This window comes from Geotrypetes seraphini, chromosome 12, assembly GCF_902459505.1.
Source record: "Geotrypetes seraphini chromosome 12, aGeoSer1.1, whole genome shotgun sequence".
Classification (NCBI taxonomy): Eukaryota; Metazoa; Chordata; class Amphibia; order Gymnophiona; family Dermophiidae; genus Geotrypetes; species Geotrypetes seraphini.
This window is the reverse complement of record NC_047095.1, coordinates 54,416,691-54,433,722: the sequence shown is the minus strand read 5'-3', so window position 1 is coordinate 54,433,722 and position 17,032 is coordinate 54,416,691. Positions and strand designations below refer to the sequence as shown.

General features: G+C 43.2%; 1 protein-coding gene across 1 annotated transcript in view; it reads right to left on the bottom strand.

Annotated features, from left to right (window-relative positions):
- PLPP3 (phospholipid phosphatase 3) overlaps nt 1-17,032 on the bottom strand; it is a 124,332-nt gene that overhangs the window by 16,233 nt on the left and 91,067 nt on the right. The window contains exons 3-5 of the mRNA XM_033916693.1: nt 10,951-11,231; nt 8,183-8,240; nt 705-881 (exon numbers count right to left, since the gene is read on the bottom strand). Coding sequence (XP_033772584.1) covers nt 705-881; nt 8,183-8,240; nt 10,951-11,231 — 516 coding nt within the window. The remainder of the gene's footprint in view (nt 1-704; nt 882-8,182; nt 8,241-10,950; nt 11,232-17,032) is intronic.

Genomic DNA, 17,032 nt, shown 5'->3' with positions numbered 1-17,032 from the left:
GATTCATCAATACACTTAGAAAACTTATTTTATGTTTAGAACTCTGCTCAGAGACATGAAGGCTGATTACTCGGCCTCACCTACCAATCATTGCAGTGTTCAAAAAAAGATTATTAATTTAAAGTACTTATTAATGCGCTAGCCAAAAAGCTATGCTGAACATATAAATGCTTTCATGAGGTTTATAATGATGAAAGAAAACTTAACTTTGAATAGTGACTGGTTCCGACGTGCACGTTTCGTGGCTGCGTCAGGGAACCGACAATACAGCTGGATTTAGAGCTGGTAGTGAAGTCACATGCAATTGAAAAGCTAGGTCTCTCAGAAAAATATTTCTTCTCAAATGTCTCAAATATTTTTCTGAGAGACCTAGCTTTTCAATTGCATGTGACTTCACTACCAGCTCTAAATCCAGCTGTATTGTCGGTTCCCTGACGCAGCCACGAAACGTGCACGTCGGAACCAGTCACTATTCAAAGTTAAGTTTTCTTTCATCATTATAAACCTCATGAAAGCATTTATATGTTCAGCATAGCTTTTTGGCTAGCGCATTAATAAGTACTTTAAATTAATAATCTTTTTTTGAACACTGCAATGATTGGTAGGTGAGGCCGAGTAATCAGCCTTCATGTCTCTGAGCAGAGTTCTAAACATAAAATAAGAGATCCCACAGATCGGCAAAGGAATTAATACAATACACTTACTATGCAATAAGCCACCAAAGCTCCTTGTGCAAATCCTGCTACCACATCGCTAGGGTGATGCTTGTGGTCAGAAACACGGGAGAGTCCGGTGTACAGCGCCATCATGAGGAGAGTGAATTGAATAAGGGGACGCAGGAGTCGAGCTCCCCTCCATGTGAACCTCGCCTGCAGGTAGAACTAGACAAAGAAAATTTGGAGAGACCAATTAGGATCATCAAAGCCCAAAAGTAATGAAAAAAGAAGCAACACTGAAGCTTTGCGTTCATACGTAACCTTATCCAATGCGGCATGCGCAAAAGACCCTGTTAAAGACAAAAAGTCCTAAATTACAGCTATCCTGCCAGTGGATAAGGCCCGGATTCTCTATAGGGTGCTGATATTAGCAGCCGCCGATCGCATGTCAGATTGTGCAATGGCGCCCTATTGAGAACCGCACCTCCACGAAAAACAGACGCCGGAAATATAGGCCAAGGGTTTTTCAGGCCTACATTTCCTGCACCTATCTTTGTAGTGGATCACACCTACGTAGGCGCTTTATGACGCTCAACACCGTTTTCAGCGTTAGTCACGCCCACAGTGGTGTTAAGCGCCGTAAAGCACCTACATAGGCGCGATTCCAGCGCCTTTTATTTAAGAGCCGGTAGACACTTTAATTTTTTAACATTTTTCACCATTTTAAATGGCCTAAGTTTCAGCGCTGTTTCTAGAATATCCCCCTAACTGTAAACACCTAGAACTGGTACCAATTTTGATTGCAAAGTCTCTGGAGACAGGAAAATAAATGCCTACTTTGCCTGACTATAACTCACCTTGAACTACCACTGGAAAAGACAAGTGCTACCTCTCCCTCCACCCCCCACCCCCGCCAAAGAAAAAGTGAATGCTTCTAAATCACTTAGGGATCCATTCATTAAGCTGTGGCAACAAGTGGCTTTATTGCACCCTTACCTGGATCTTTCCGATATGCTAAGGCCGTTTTTACCGCAACTACAAAAATGGCCTTTTTTTGTATCAACGGCTATGAGCTAATGTTGCCATTAGAACACAGCCATTAAACCATTTGCCATGTGAGGTGTTGCCACTACCCATTTTGTAGGCAATAAGGGCTAATGTGGTATCCGTGTGCTACCAAATTTGTGCACGCAAATCTGTGCGCATCGCCGATTTGTGCGTGCAACTTAACTGGTCTGTTTACTGTGCCAATAATTGCCGATTAACCCACAATTTACTGGCACAAATCAGAATTTATGTGCACAACTTTCTGTGTGTCTCCTGCACTAACTGGCTGGCACAGGAATGCCCACTCTCTGCCCCCCTGACACGCCCCCCAATTTCTACTTCTCATGCCTTCTCTAAGGGCCTGTTTTACAAAGCTGCACTAGCGGCTGCTGTGCGGTAACGGCCCCGAAGCCCATAGAGATTTAAAGGTCTTTGGGGCTGTTGCCGTGCGGCTTTGTAAAACAGGCTGTGTCGTTTGTTTCAAATATTTTTATTATTATTTTATTGGGATTTATGTTTTTATATTTTTCAGACCCCTATTACAGGTAATGACCAAAGTAAGGACATGTTAGGCCCCTTTTTTTTTTTTTTCCAAATCTTTATTCATTTTAACATATACATCAAGTGTGCATTAAAATATGAACACAACATATTACATTATCACTTGATAATTCCATAACAATATATACTTAAAAGATTTATATCCCACCCCCATCTCATATCAATACATGAATAATATAATTCCTATACATATTAATCAATTAAATTATGCACATATATATTAAATTATCATGACCCACCCATCCCCCCATCCCGTCAATTATCATATAAGGAAAAAGAATAATAAATTAAAATTAATCATTATGATAATTTATTATTGGCCTCCACACATCTTTAAATCTATTAAAATGATCATTTTGTATTGCAAGTAAACGTTCCATTTTGTACAGATGACACACTGAGTTCCACCAGAATCTTTTTAAATCAGTTTAGTAAAAGGTCCCCTAACATAACTGAACCTATTCCATAACTACTTGCCAATTGTACACCTAACTTAGGATACCATTCATAGAACTGGAGGTATGTGTTTATTCACCTGTGAAAAGTAGTAACAGTCATTTTAGGACACGTGAAATCTGCTTCCATGCAGAAAATGTTTTATAGAATGATCTCTGTAAGGTGTAACTTGATGAGGAAGAGAGACCAAGATCAGACATAGTGATATTGGAATGGCAGGACCTATGGAGAACATCAGTACAGGAAAAGCCGGAAAGCACAAGAGGAGAAATGAATGCCAAGGCGATAGCTAGCGGCCTCAGTCAAGACAGCAGGCAAAACACGACATGTCAGTGCAAAGAATAAGGGACTTGAACTGCCGAAGTGACGTCAACCGGGTATTGTCCACTGACACTTATCTAGGATTTGTTTTCCGGCGAAACCTCGGACACAACCCACTTCCCAGGTTCCTGTGGGAAACAAGGGACCGAAGGGGAAACACTAACAGGAAAACCACAGCAGTCTATTCCAAAACTGTCTAAGCGCAGCCAACAGAGAAAGTTTAGGGGGAAGCTAGATGGGACACTTTGACAGGCAGCGGCCTTCCTGTGAGCAAGGAAGGAAGAGGAGTGGGCCTAGAGCTGCCCGAGAAAAGGTTGCGCACCAGATAGCAGTGTACTGCTACCTACACAGACACATGGAAAGGGCATGGAAGAAGAATGCCTGAGAAACAGATTCTCACAATTCCTGAAGCAGCGCTCTTACGTAATAAAACTCCACTTAAGACTGGACATGCAGAGAAGCTGTACAACAGCATAAGAACATAAGAACAGCCCCACTGGGTCAGACCTATGGTCCATTAAGCCCAGTAGCCACGCTGGCCAATCCAGGTCACCAGTACTTGGCCAAAACCCAAGGTGTAGCAGTATTCCATGCAACCGATACAGGGCTTCCCCCGTGTCTTTCTCAATAACAGACTATGGACTTTTCCTCCAGGAACTTGTCCAAACCTTTCTTAAAACCAGCTACGCTATCCGCTCTTACCACATCCTTTGGCAAATGCATTCCAGAGCTTAACCATTCTCTCTGAGTGAAAAAAAAAAATTCCTCCTATTGATTTTAAAAAAGTATTTCCCTGTAACTTCATCGAGTGTCCCCTAGTCTTTGTAAGTTTGGACGGAGCAAAAAAAAAAAATCGATCCACTTGTACCCGTTCTACTCCACTCAGGAGCTTAAAGCCTAATTTATTTTCTGAGGAGATACCCATTTCTGTTTAATTAAATGTGCACCGGTGTGCTAACTAGCAACTCAGAAGACCACCTAGGCCACAAAAGCTCCGATTTAAGGGCATTTTCTGATTTTGTGTCTCAAATCCAGCATCTCAGTTGAGGAGAGCTTGCTATATTCTCCCCCACACACATTAACAAACGGCTGAAAGAGCGTGTGTTGTGGGAAAGTAGCCAATGAGAGGATGGCAAGAGGAAACAACTCAAAAGAGAAGAATAAACAGACAAGGGGCAGGGAGACGTCACAGTTTCCATCGGGATAAAAGAAGAAAGCAGAGAGATAAAAAAAAAGATAAAATCAAATCCTGTTGAAAAACCTTGGAGCTAAGAAAGATCAGAATCACGCCAGCAAAGCTGCAGCCGCCTTGCACACGCCAAAGTTTCAAGAAAAACAAACTACACAGCCCCTGGACTCAGATCCCATCACTGGGGATTAACTTCCGTACAAATATACAAACATCTGAATAGGAGCGAAGCTTAGATTCCCATGAGCATGCTGGCATTTTCTGTTCATTTTTTTGACATTTTACGGAACACTTGAAGTGTGGGCCCGACACCGGGGTGGGTGAGGGAGGCAGGAAAGGAGTGTTGTGTCAGACATAACATTAACAACTGATAAAAAGATGGTGCCTGGGTGTCCCTGAAGGCGCCTGGTCAGCGGCAAAGTTTGAAACATGTATTGTTAAAGCGAGAAAGCCGGGTGCTGAACAGAGACACCAACAGTCAACAACCCCAAGGGCAAGAGACCTCCGGGCATACAGGGCTTTGCTTTTTTTTTTTTTTTTTAAACCATATTTATGTATATCCATCAAGTCACGAATCTAGGAGTTGAAATGTCCTATAAAAGACTGGTGGATTCAATCTATTTCAAAAATGTCCTTTTATTCATCCAATGACTCGACATGTACATGTTTCGGCCAAACTGGCCTGCCTTAGGAGTGGCAACAATCGCTGGAGCCAAAATAGTCCTTAGGACTATTTTGGCTCTCCCTCTGATGTCACCTCTGATGTCAGAGGGAGAGCCGAGGTTGGCACGAGCAGCAGGTTGGAGCTGCTGCTCCTACCAGTGAAGAGCTAGAGGTACAGGGGGAGGAATGGAAGGCGCACACTTGGCGGGGGGTGAGGAGAAGAGATGTCGGCGCTCATGGTGGTCCGCTCTACTTCCCCCTCCCCTTATTACTCCACTGTCTATTTCACACTAACGGGTTTTCCACTAAATGCGCTAAATTTTTGCATGTAACATGCCTGAACAGCAAAAATGAACATGCCTTAAATGCAAAAGCTGCACACTCATCTTCTGCAATTACGGCATGTTAACACTGCTTGCAAATATTGAAGACACTTAACACCACTAAACCCATCTCTTCAATTGAACAGTGCTGGACTACCTCCACCCAACTCCCCTTCCTTTCTCCTCTCTCCTCCTTCCTCTCCTGTTCCCTGCTCCCCTTCCTCTAACGCAGTGGTTCTCAAACCTGTCCTGGGGGACCCCCAGCCAGTCAGGTTTTCAAGATATCCCTAATGAATATGCATGAGAGAGATTTGCATATAATGGAAGTGACAGGTATGCAAATCTCTCTCATGCATATTCATTAGGGATATCTTGAAAACCTGACTGGCTGGGGGTCCCCCAGAACAGGTTTGGGAACCACTGCTCTAACGCCTCATTACCTTACCGCACCCCCATCTCTGCCCTCCTCCCCTCCCTTTCTCCCCCTCCCCTTCTCTCTCTATGTCCCCTCACCTGCCTCGTCTTCGAATGCCTACAAATTTTTTGTCCTGTAACTTTACTGTGAATGTCAATTGCAACCCGTTCTGAGCTCCGGGGAGAACAGGACAGAAATCTACTGTGTTGAATTATGTGCATGTGCTAATTTGCTGGTAAGTGCATAACACCCTTTAATTGAAAGGCTCCTAAGTCAAATGAAGATATGAAGATAGGAGGAAAACTGAAATCCTGGGTGTCTTGCATAAGCCTCTGTACAATAATTCTCTTTTTGTTATTTTGTTTCTGGCTCAGGAATACTTGGAGGGGGGTAGCACAGATGTGCTGAACATGGTGAGCGTTTCATCGGCAGGTAATCTTTTACTTATTTTCGCCTAATGTCGTACAAGCATCCATTATGCTGGAAATTGTTTACAGATGTTCTAGAACTCTCAGAGTCATTGTGCAATAGGTTCTTTTCAAGAATGAAGCGGAAAGAAATTTCTAAATGCACGATTGCAAACTTTAGTCGGGGTGTAGACTGGAACCCTATCAAGGCTTGGATGATGATGGAAAATTCAGACCTCCAGGTTTTAGTTATGATCAAAGGCCATATCCATAAAATGGACTGCTACAAAAACAGAATCTTTAATTCTATTTGCTCTAGTTCAGAAGGCTCTTAAAGAAGTTAACCAAGTGCTCGGGCAGCAATACCAACTTTATGGAGGCTAATAATTCTACAGAAGGCTATTTTCAAAACTATTTAGAAACTGTCCTCCCTCAACCCAGCCAATATCCGTGCATCGATCCTCCAATGTCTGGCCTACTTTCAGTGCCACTGAAAAGGGTTCATAGACAACGGCGCGAAAGACAAAGGCGCACCCGGACAATTGAGCGCAGCGTGGAGGCGCGTGCCGCTCTAAATTACAGTTTTTAGGGGCTCCGACGGGGGTTTTTGTTCGGGAATCCCCCCCACTTTACTTAATAGGCATCAAGCCGGCGTTATGGGGGGTTGTAACCCTCCACATTTTACTGTAAACTTAACTTTTTCCCTAAAAAACAGGGAAAAAGTGAAGTTTTCAGTAAAATGTGGGGGGTTACAACCCCCCACACCCCCCACAACGCCCCCACAACGCAGCGCGATGTCTATTAAGTAAAGTGGGGGGGTTCCCCCCCACGCCCCCCTGTCGGAGCCCTAAAAACAGTAATTTAGAGCGGCGCGCGCCTCCACGCTGCGCTCAATTGTCTAGGCGCGCCTTTGTTCCGGCGTGCTTTTGACCTGACACCCTGAAAAGAGGCATGATTAACGTGACCATTTATTTTTTTCCTCAAAATGGGACATCTACTAATTTTCAGGTGGCCGTGAGTACCTGAAGGCTTAAAGGACGCTCTGATCTGCTCGTTGGAATTGAAATTTTTTCCATGCCTTTTTTTGTGTAGTGAGCTCTGCTCAACAATTATAATGCCAAAGAGAAGGGATAGATGCGCCGCTGGCACCTCGCGGCGCCCTGAAAATCCCCCTTCTATTACAATTGATCAGGTCCCGAGTCGTCTTCAGTTGTGACGCCGGGGAATCGCCCGCTAGTTCTGATGGCACAAAGTGACGCCATAATGGAAGCTTCAGGGCTGGAGGTCACGCTGAGCCCCGTAGTGTGAGATCCACCCCCATGCCGCAGGCAACTAGCTCCCCGCGGCGAGAAAACATGTCTGGAGAGGCAGAGCTTTCAAACCGAGAGGCCAATTCAGCTGAGATACTGGAAGAGGATTCTCTGATGGACCTTTCAGGTCCCAAGGAAGGTCCTGAAGTCGGAACAACTATGAGGCAGGAGCAGCAAGCCCAGAGAATGTGGGAAAAGTACAAGGTGAGATTCCTGAAACTAAATATGGAAGCATATTTTTACTACCGAGAACCCTACCGATGCTCTCTTTCTGAAAATGGGACATTTTTGAATTCCGAAGCTGTGCTTGGGGGACAATGGGACGGGCTACCTAAAAATGGGATGGTCCCGTTCAAAATGGGACGTATGATCATGTTAGGCATGATCAAAGCCGGGGAAGAAGATAACAGACATGAATTTTATTTTCAGTGAAAAATCCGCAGAAAAAAAGTGTGTTCAAATGCCCATGGGTATTTTATGTAGGATTACCAGATTTTCTGACATAGAAACCCGGACACATGGCCCCGCCCATTCTTCCCCAGACACGCCTTGTTCCACCTCCAGCCTCTCTCCCACCCCCATATTAGGAATAAGAAGTGGATTTCCCAAAGTCCATCTTAATAATAGCTTATGGACTTTTCTTTTAGAAAATTATCCAAACCTTTTTTAAACCCTGCTAAGCCAACTGCTTTCACCACATTCTCTGCCAATGAATTCCAGAGTTGAATTACATGTTGCAAGTGACTTTCACTTTGAAAACTGCCCTTCGTACAGAGTACTGAAAGTGCTTCTCTACAAAAAATTGATAATTATAAAGAAATGTCAACCACTTACCACCAAATACAGCATGGTGTACATGGAGAAGGAAGCGTGTCCTGAGAAGAAGGATTTTCTGTGAAAGAAGATCAAGAAAGCTATTAACACTCACATGAGGCAAAAGATGGAATAATCCATAGCATGAATGATTAACTATGTCTCCTAGGACTAAAAGGACATAACAGATTTTTCAGGACACCCCCAACTGTATCATACATGTCAGACTTATCTTCAAAGATATGAGTTCAAGAACAACCAAATCAAGTTTACCCCAAGGACTCCTTGCAAGAGGCTTGTACCACCTATTCCAGGGGTGTTCAACCTTGGCCTTCGCCAGGTCAGGTTTTCAGGACTTCCACAATAAATATGCATGAGATCCACATGCATACAGTGCATACAAATAGCTCTCATGAATATTCATTGGAAAAAACTCAACTGATGGCGGCATCGAGGACCGAGGTTGGACATCCCTGAATTATCACTATTTATTATTTCTATAGCGCTGAAAGGCATACGCAGTGCTGTACATTAGACAGTCCCTGCTCACAGGAGCTTACAATCTAATTTAGGCAGGACGTTTCAGGGTTGGGGAGATTATAGTGGGTCTAGGTCTCCGACAGCAGTGAGTGGGAGTTAAGAGTTGAAGGCAGTTTAAAAAAAAAGTGGGCCTTTAGCTTGGATTTGAACACTGCCATGGAACGGAGCACAACGTATTGATTCAGGCAGCCTGTTCCAGGTATACGGTGCCGCAAGAAAGAAGGGATGGAGTCTGGAGTTGGCAGTGGAAGAGAAGGGTACAGATAAAATGGGCTTGCCCGATGAGCGGAGATCATAGGGGGGAAGCATAGGGAGAGATAAGTGAGGAGAGATATTGGTGGGGAGGGCTTCAGAGCGAGTGCACTTGTAAGTCAGCGAGAGGAGTTTAAACTGTATTCGTAAATGGACGGGGAGCCAATGAAATGACTTGAGGAGAGGGGTAATGTGAGAATAGCGGCTCTTACGGAATATGAGTCGTGCAGCAGAATTCAAAAAGAACCTGTTCTAGACATGGTGCACTCCAACATATTCTGTTTCGTATTAGTAAAGCCTCACAACTTTAACTCATAGTGGTTCTAAATACTGTAGAAAGGGTTGCCAGATTTTCCTCCATCCCCGCCCCCAAGCCCACACTAGCCCCGCCCCCCACTGCCTGTTTTAAATGAATAAATATATATATGAGCTTAAATAGGAGTAGGGTTGCCAGATTTTACAATTGTAAAATCCGGACACCCTAGACCTGCCCCCTGGCCCTGCCCCCTGGCCCACCCATCTACACCCCAGTCCTGTCCTAGCTCTGCCCCCCCCCATCCCCCTCCCCCGCTGCCTGCTTTGGTCAGGCAGGAGGCAATCCGCGCATGCACGGATTGCCTCCTGCCCAACGCGATTGAGAGGAGGCTTTTCAAAACCCGGACAAAAGTGACGGGTTTTGAAAAGCTGTCCAGACCCCCGGACATGTCCTCAAAAGGAGGACATGTCCGAGGAAATCCAGACATCTGGTAACCTAAAGTAGGAGTATTAAGCTTCTACAGGCGCATGCGAGGATTGCCTCATGCCCGACCAAACAGGCAGCGGGGGGCAGGTCTAAGGTGTTGTAAAATCTGGCAACCCTACTCCTACTTAAACTCATATATATATAGTTATTAATTTCAAATACCTTATAGATCACAAAAGTGATCAATGAGCAGTATCAAAAGATGCAATTTCATACGAACTCTTTTTCACATTGGAGACGTGCTTTTCACATTGGAAAAGTTTTTCAAAAATTATCCCCTCTATGTTAATAAAATACACTTAAGTTAACTATACATTCCCCACGAGGTCCATTTTCAAAGTCTTTGATTTACTTTAGTCTGCTGTTTTTAGGAATATTTTCATCTTTGGTAGCTACATGCAGCAAGCTCAGAACTAATTACATAATAACATCACGGTTCCCTCTAAGCTGCCAGTAGGGGGTGGTGTTTCAATATTGTGCTTTCAATCGCTAAGGGCAGACAGGTTCCCTAGAGCGTCCTGTGGAGCTCATCTGCTCTTCGATACACTCCCCCCTCCGTATTTACAGGGTTAGGTTCATAGGCCCCTTACGAATCAGAAAAAAAAAAAAAATAATAAATCACAAATAATTTTTAGGGCTGGCTCTGAACCACCCCTGCCTACCGGAGCTTACTTTTCAATCATGGTGGTCTAGCAGTGAAGCAGGCAAGAGTGATCTTCTTACGCTCCTGCCCCTTGCATAGCCACAATCAAAAATGGCTGCCATGAGGTTTGTTTTTTTTTATTCGCCATGGCGGAGTATTCCAAGAGATTGTCTAATTGCTGTTGTCGTTTCTTTCAAAGGCTAAGTTTTTGTTTGCGGTTTGATTCGATACCTTATCCACCTCGAACCCCTGATGAAGGCGTGTTTACTGAAATATGGACCGTGTCGGGTCCTTTGGTTTCGTTCAAAGTGGTAACATTAACCGCATTCATGATTTTGGTTTAATAAATTTAGCCCTGCATCTTTGTAAACCTGTCTGCAGTTTTCTTTGTTTTGGTTTGCGTTCTATTCACTGCAGACTGTGTTTGATTTTTTCCCTTTGTTGTTTGCCATGAGTACATGCTGCAGTCTTGCGAGACTGCAGGAACTCACGGCTGCCACTTTTTTTAAATCACAGCCATCTGGCAGTTAAATCATTTTGAATATTGACCTCTACCTGTATAGTTATCTTACACTGAATATCGGTCCCCAGACATTTAATTTTTTTTTTTACCTGGCTTCCATAACTTTGCTTGCCAGACCTCTGCACTCATAATCTTCCACATAACCCACAGAGCAATTGATCTCAGTGAAATCTGGGTCGCAGACTGCCAGGAAGTGGGGGCGGAGGCGGCCGACAGACACTTTGGCAATATCCGTGAAGGACTGGCTGATGGCACAGCCAAAAGCGAAGCAGCCAACTTGCTTGTAGAGAGCTGAGATATATGGGTTCTGGATAAAGGAATGGGATTTTTCCTTCATGAAGCGGATCCGGTACAACTCACCTATTATAATCTGAAGGAAGATCATTAGAAAAATCATTAGGAAAAAGACTACTGCTCGTTATTTCTATAATGCTACCAGATGTATGCAGTGCTATATACATTATACACAGGTACTTTCTCTAGGGTTACCAGATTTTCTGTTTGAAAAATCCGGACCTCCTTAGACCCGCCCCCAGGCCTGCCCAGTTCCATCCAACCCCATACCCATCACGTCCCAGTCCCGCCCCCTGCAGCCTGCTCTGGTTGGGCAGGAGGGCATGCGTGTCGCGTTGCCCTCCTGTCCAACAGTGATTTTGAGGGAGGCTTTTCAAAACCCGGAAAAGCTGTCCTGAAATCCAGACATCTGGTAACCCTAGACATGGAAAAGCCAGTATAACTTAGACCATCCAAGCCAAATGTTTAACTTATACATAACCTTTCCTTAGAAAACCAGGGATCAATTTGTGATGAGAAGTCAGAAAAATAGTTCAATATATACAAATAGACCGACTCCAAAAATAGAATACTGTCTACAGAGAGTGGTCAAATCATATATACTCCGCTCAGAGATATGAAACTCAAAAAAGGAAGGCTAGAAGCCTTTGTGAAAAGAGTTCAGCTTCCAGTCATTGCGATGTTTACAACAGATCACTCTCCAAGACTAGATGGAAATTTTGTATCAAATGATTCAATAAGTTATATATGCTATAAGCTAAGTGCCTTTATTTACATGCATCTATTTTTTGTCAATGTATCCTATGCATACTATGATTGTTGGAAGCAATTGAAGAATTTCTAAAGCTATTGCCTATTGAAACAGTTGCAATTAACTTTATTGAATCATCTGATACAAAATTTCCATCTAGTCTTGGAGAGTGATCTGTTGTAAACATCGCAATGACTGGAAGGTGAACTCTTTTCACAAAGGTGGCTTTTAGCCTTCCTTTTTTGAGTTTCATATCTCTGAGCGGAGTATATATGCTGGGAATCAGCGATTTCTCTATGCAAGCTGACGTAATTTGGGGGAAGGAGCCAGCAAGCTAAAAACCATAAATAATCGAAAACTGCGATTGCTGAAACTGCGAATACGGAGGGAGAAGTATATTCTGTGTGTGTGTGCTTAACTTAGAAATGCCTGCAGCCTGCCCATGTTCCTCCCCTGACCACACCCCCACAACCTGCCCATGCTCCTCTCCTGACCACACCCCCTTTTGAGATCCACACAGAAGAATCTGCATGTACAAACCTTTATAGGATTCTAATTATTACTGATAATTGCTTGTTAAGTGAAAATGATCAGTGCTGATTGGCTTGCAACCAATTAAGCTCTGCAAGCAAATCAGCAATCTGCTTAAATTTGCATGAGCAACTTCAGTTGCCATATACTGTATATAGGGTTACCATATTTTTCTCTGGGGAAAATGACCCCACTCCATTCCCACCTTGTTCCGCCTCCAGCCCCGCCCCCACAAAGCCATGTCTGGAGGGCCTTGAGCATGTGCGGATGTCTGCAACGTCATCCACGCATGCTCAGAGGCTCTTCAGATGTGGCTGGAGCTCGTTGGAGTTTTCCAAAACCCGAACAAATGCCAGGTTTTGGAAAGTCCGTCAGGGAGCCCAGGCAGTCCTCTAAAAAGAGGACATCCAGGTGTTCCCAAACGACTGGTAACCATATATATATATATAATCCGGGAGTTTATTGCCAGAAGAGAACAGACTTGCGTGTGAAGGGAAAAATCTTCTGTTTCAATTTTGGGGTATTTTGGCCAAGTTTTGGGCATGTTCATTTCATTTCAGAAATTAATAGGTATAAATATTTAGCAAGACGCACACAAAAAAATGTTTTTAACACACGTAAATCAACTCTACTGTAGACGCTATTTCACAGGTTTTATGTGGATAGGGTTAATTCAGGATGCATTCTTTATGGGCACAGCATTTTCCAACCCAAACCTGAAAAAGAGGAATCCCTAAGAGGAAAAGAAAGTGGATGCGCTCCCTCTAATGACAGTGGGAAAGGTCAGCTGGCTGCCAGGAGTTTTAGGGGGAGGGGATCAATGCCTTCTTTGAGACATCAGTGTCAGCAATATTGATTACCTCCATGATTGAGCTTACAAGATGCTGAGAACAAACGCCGAACACAGGCCACCACGCCAGTGTTTGTCCTTTGGGTCATCAAAGACTGATCCCTGAACCCTAGATTACATCAATACTCTTAATGGTGTATTTGGCACTTCTCAAGTCTAAAAAAGCTGCGCAAATACAAGCGTCTTTCTCTCTTTTTCTGTTGTGGCCTTAATCATTTCACTAATTAAGCTGTAGGTGAAAGAATTAGGTCTCTAATAAGTATAACAGTATATAGGTACAATTATAGGTTTTAACTATTTTTTTTTTTTTTTTTTAAAGATTTTTACTTATAAGAGGTTAAACAGAGGTGAAGTCTGATGGCAGATTTTAAAAATAATAGTGTATCCGTGTTGCTTTTCTTGGTGTCTCAGATATTGTGGGATTCTAATTCAACACAGATGTCCTTGAAACCTCATCCAGCATAAACACATTTTAAAGACGGAGTTGACCATCCGCTTATGTTCATTAATTATAGTGTTTTTTTGTTTTTTTTTTTTACTGTACTTACCCATTTTTATAAAAGTTGGCAGCTATTGTGTAAAAATAAAAGGCTTAAAACAATTTTTTTTTTTGTCTCTCTGTGCATTTCCTGCAAGTTTTTCCCTCACGGAACTTCTTGTTATCCGTTTCTTAAATATAGAGGTCCTTTTACAAAGGCGCGGTAGCGGTTTAATGGGCGGAATACCACGCATTAAACCGCCTGCCGCGCTAGTACCTAACGCCTCCGTTGACGAGGCGATAGGATTTTAGGCTACCGCGGGGGTTAGCGCGTGATGAAATGTCCGACGCGCTAACCCCCGTAGCGTGCCTTGATAAAAAAGGAGCCCATAGGCTTTCCTTATACTGTACTTTTCAATTCAGTCACTCTTCGCGGGTCCTAAAAGCTGCTCACAGCTTTTCTAATTCAAACGGAATGACTTTTCTTTTTAGTCTATATATATATATATATATATATATATATATATATATATATATATAAAATCGGAGGTATGTATGTGTGTATGTATGTGTGTGTGTGTGTGTATGTGCCGCGATCACGCAAAAACGGCTTGACCGATTTGAACGAAACTTGGTATGCTGATCCCTCACTACCTGGGGTGATATGTTCTGGGGGTCTCGCGGCCCACAACTCTATGTTGCTTGCTCAAGGCTGGGTTCACCCAATAATTTATATGTTCTTGCTCCAGGAGGTGAAACTAAAATTGTTGTTTATAATCACGTTTTGCGTTAGTTGTATTGTATTCATTTTGTCAAATATTTCACATTATCATTTGAATATTGTACTTTTTATTAAGCTGTAAAAAAATAATTTCATTCACCACTATAAAGTATCTTTATTTGAATCCATTTACAGTGTTATTGCTATAATTAAATACCCGTGCAACGCCGGGGCATCAGCTAGTATTAAAATAAAAATGTGCTCCTGCAATTTGTGGTTTCAAAATTACCACAATGTAATTACATCTTGCAGGCCATTATCATATTTTGCAGAAAATGTGTGTGTGGGGGGGGGAGGGGGGGATAGGGGGCTAACGGGGAAAGGCGTTATACATTTTTGGAATGTTTCATGATGACCAAAACCCATAAGAAAATATTTATATAAAAGGAAGGGTCTTTAGTCAACACATGCGTGGTTAGGGGCACGTTCTTTGACTTTTTGTTTTAAAAGAGCTCCGGGGGTCCAGAAGCCTATAAAAGTTGAACCTGGACCTGCCACTCAAGCCTGATTCGGTTTAATGATGCCTTTCCAAGGCCTAGAGAGTTCAGTTTATTACTTTAAAGGTTGCCTCAAAATCTCCAACCACAGAGCAGCCTTTAACAGCCTCACATACTTCAAATGAATGGTGAGGCATGTGTTCCCTCTTTGACACAGGAAGAATTCATTTTTAAAATCTTGTTATTTTGGACTATACGAGTTGTTTCTTTTTTTTAAAATATATCTTCTGTCACGGAAAGTCTCAGTTAATAAAATGATGGTCAATTTTGGATGACCAAACAGTTTACCTTTGTTGTGGTCATAATGTTACCTGTAAGGAGTTCCCTGAGTTCCAAGCTACTTATTCTAAATGTTTTGTGCTGGAATGGTTATGGATTAAATATCTTAATTAGATTTTCTACCTTCTGTAAGTTTTCTTTCTTGTATCCAGTAAGAAGATAGGTCAGGGCCTTAGGCACTTTGTCCAGGGTTTTGAAAAGCTTTCCTTCGGGCAGCAGGGTATCTGCGCATTCGACACGATGATGTCACGCATGTGTGTGACATCATTGAGTTTTATCCACTAGTTTTAACTTGTCAGTCCTACTCAATTTGTAGCATTTTTAATCATTGTAAACCGGTCCTGTGGTATATAAACTGTTATTATTATTATTATTATCCGCACATGCGCTGATGTCCTGCCTGATGATAGCAGGCAGGGAAGGGTGGGATCGGAGGCGGGGCTGGGGTGGGCCTGGGGGGCGGGTCTAGGGGACTCTGGTTTTTCATTTTTGTAAACCGTGTCGAGCTCTATATTTATAGAGAAGATGCGATATATAATTTTAAGGTTTAGTTTAGTTTGGGTGGTGCATACAGATTGTTCACCCTCTCCAAGGTAGAATGAATGAGAGGGCACTCTCTAATGTTGAAAGGGGATAGATTCCGTACAAACATAAGGAAGTTCTTCTTCACCCAGAGAGTGGTAGAAAACTGGAAAGCTCTTCCGGAGGCTGTTATAAGAGAAAACACCCTCCAGGGACTCAAGACAAAGTAGATAAAGACAGATTGTTCACCCTCTCCAAGGTAGGAAGAATGAGAGGGCACTCTCTAAAGTTGAAAGGGGATAGATTCCGTACAAACGTAAGGAAGTTCTTCTTCACCCAGAGAGTGGTAGAAAACTGGAAAGCTCTTCCGGAGACTGTTATAGGGGAAAACACCCTCCAGGGATTCAAGACAAAATTGGACAAGCTCCTGCTAAACTAGAACGTACGCAGGTGAGGCTGGACTCATTTAGAGCACTGGTCTTTGACCTAGGCGGACTGCTGGGCACGATGGACCACTGGTCTGACTCAGCAGCAGCAATTCTTATGTTCACAGATTATAAACTAGAGTTTGGGGCATTCAATTAGATAATTTCTTGAGTTTGGAGCATCAAGTTAATCTGGTTAGTAAAAAAATATTTTTTTTTTCTTTTAAGGAAATTGCAAGTAGTTCGGAAATATTCTGATTAGGTCAGTTTTTGCACTTGCGGTTCTATCGCTTATTTTTTCCCCAGATAGACTACAGTAAAGCAATGTTACTTACCGTAACAGTTGTTATCCAGGGACAGCAGGCAGCTATTCTCACTAGTGGGTGATGTCATCAGACAGAGCCCCGGTACGGACGTCTCACAAGCACGTGTTGCTTGTAGAAACTTAAAAGTTTCTAGATGCCCGCACCGCGCATGCGCCGGTGCCTTCCCGCCCGGAGGTCCGGGCGTGTCTCCTCAGTTCAGGTAGCTAGCCTGAGAAGCCAACCCAGGGGAGGTGGGTGGGACGTGAGAATAGCTGCCTGCTGTCCCTGGATAACAACTGTTACGGTAAGTAACATTGCTTTATCCCAGGACAAGCAGGCAGGTATTCTCACTAGTGGGTGACCTCCAAGCTAACCTCAGTGGGATGGAGGGGGAGTTGGCGACTTAAGAGAATAAATTTTTCAATACTGTTTGGCCAAACTGTCCATCCCGTCTGGAG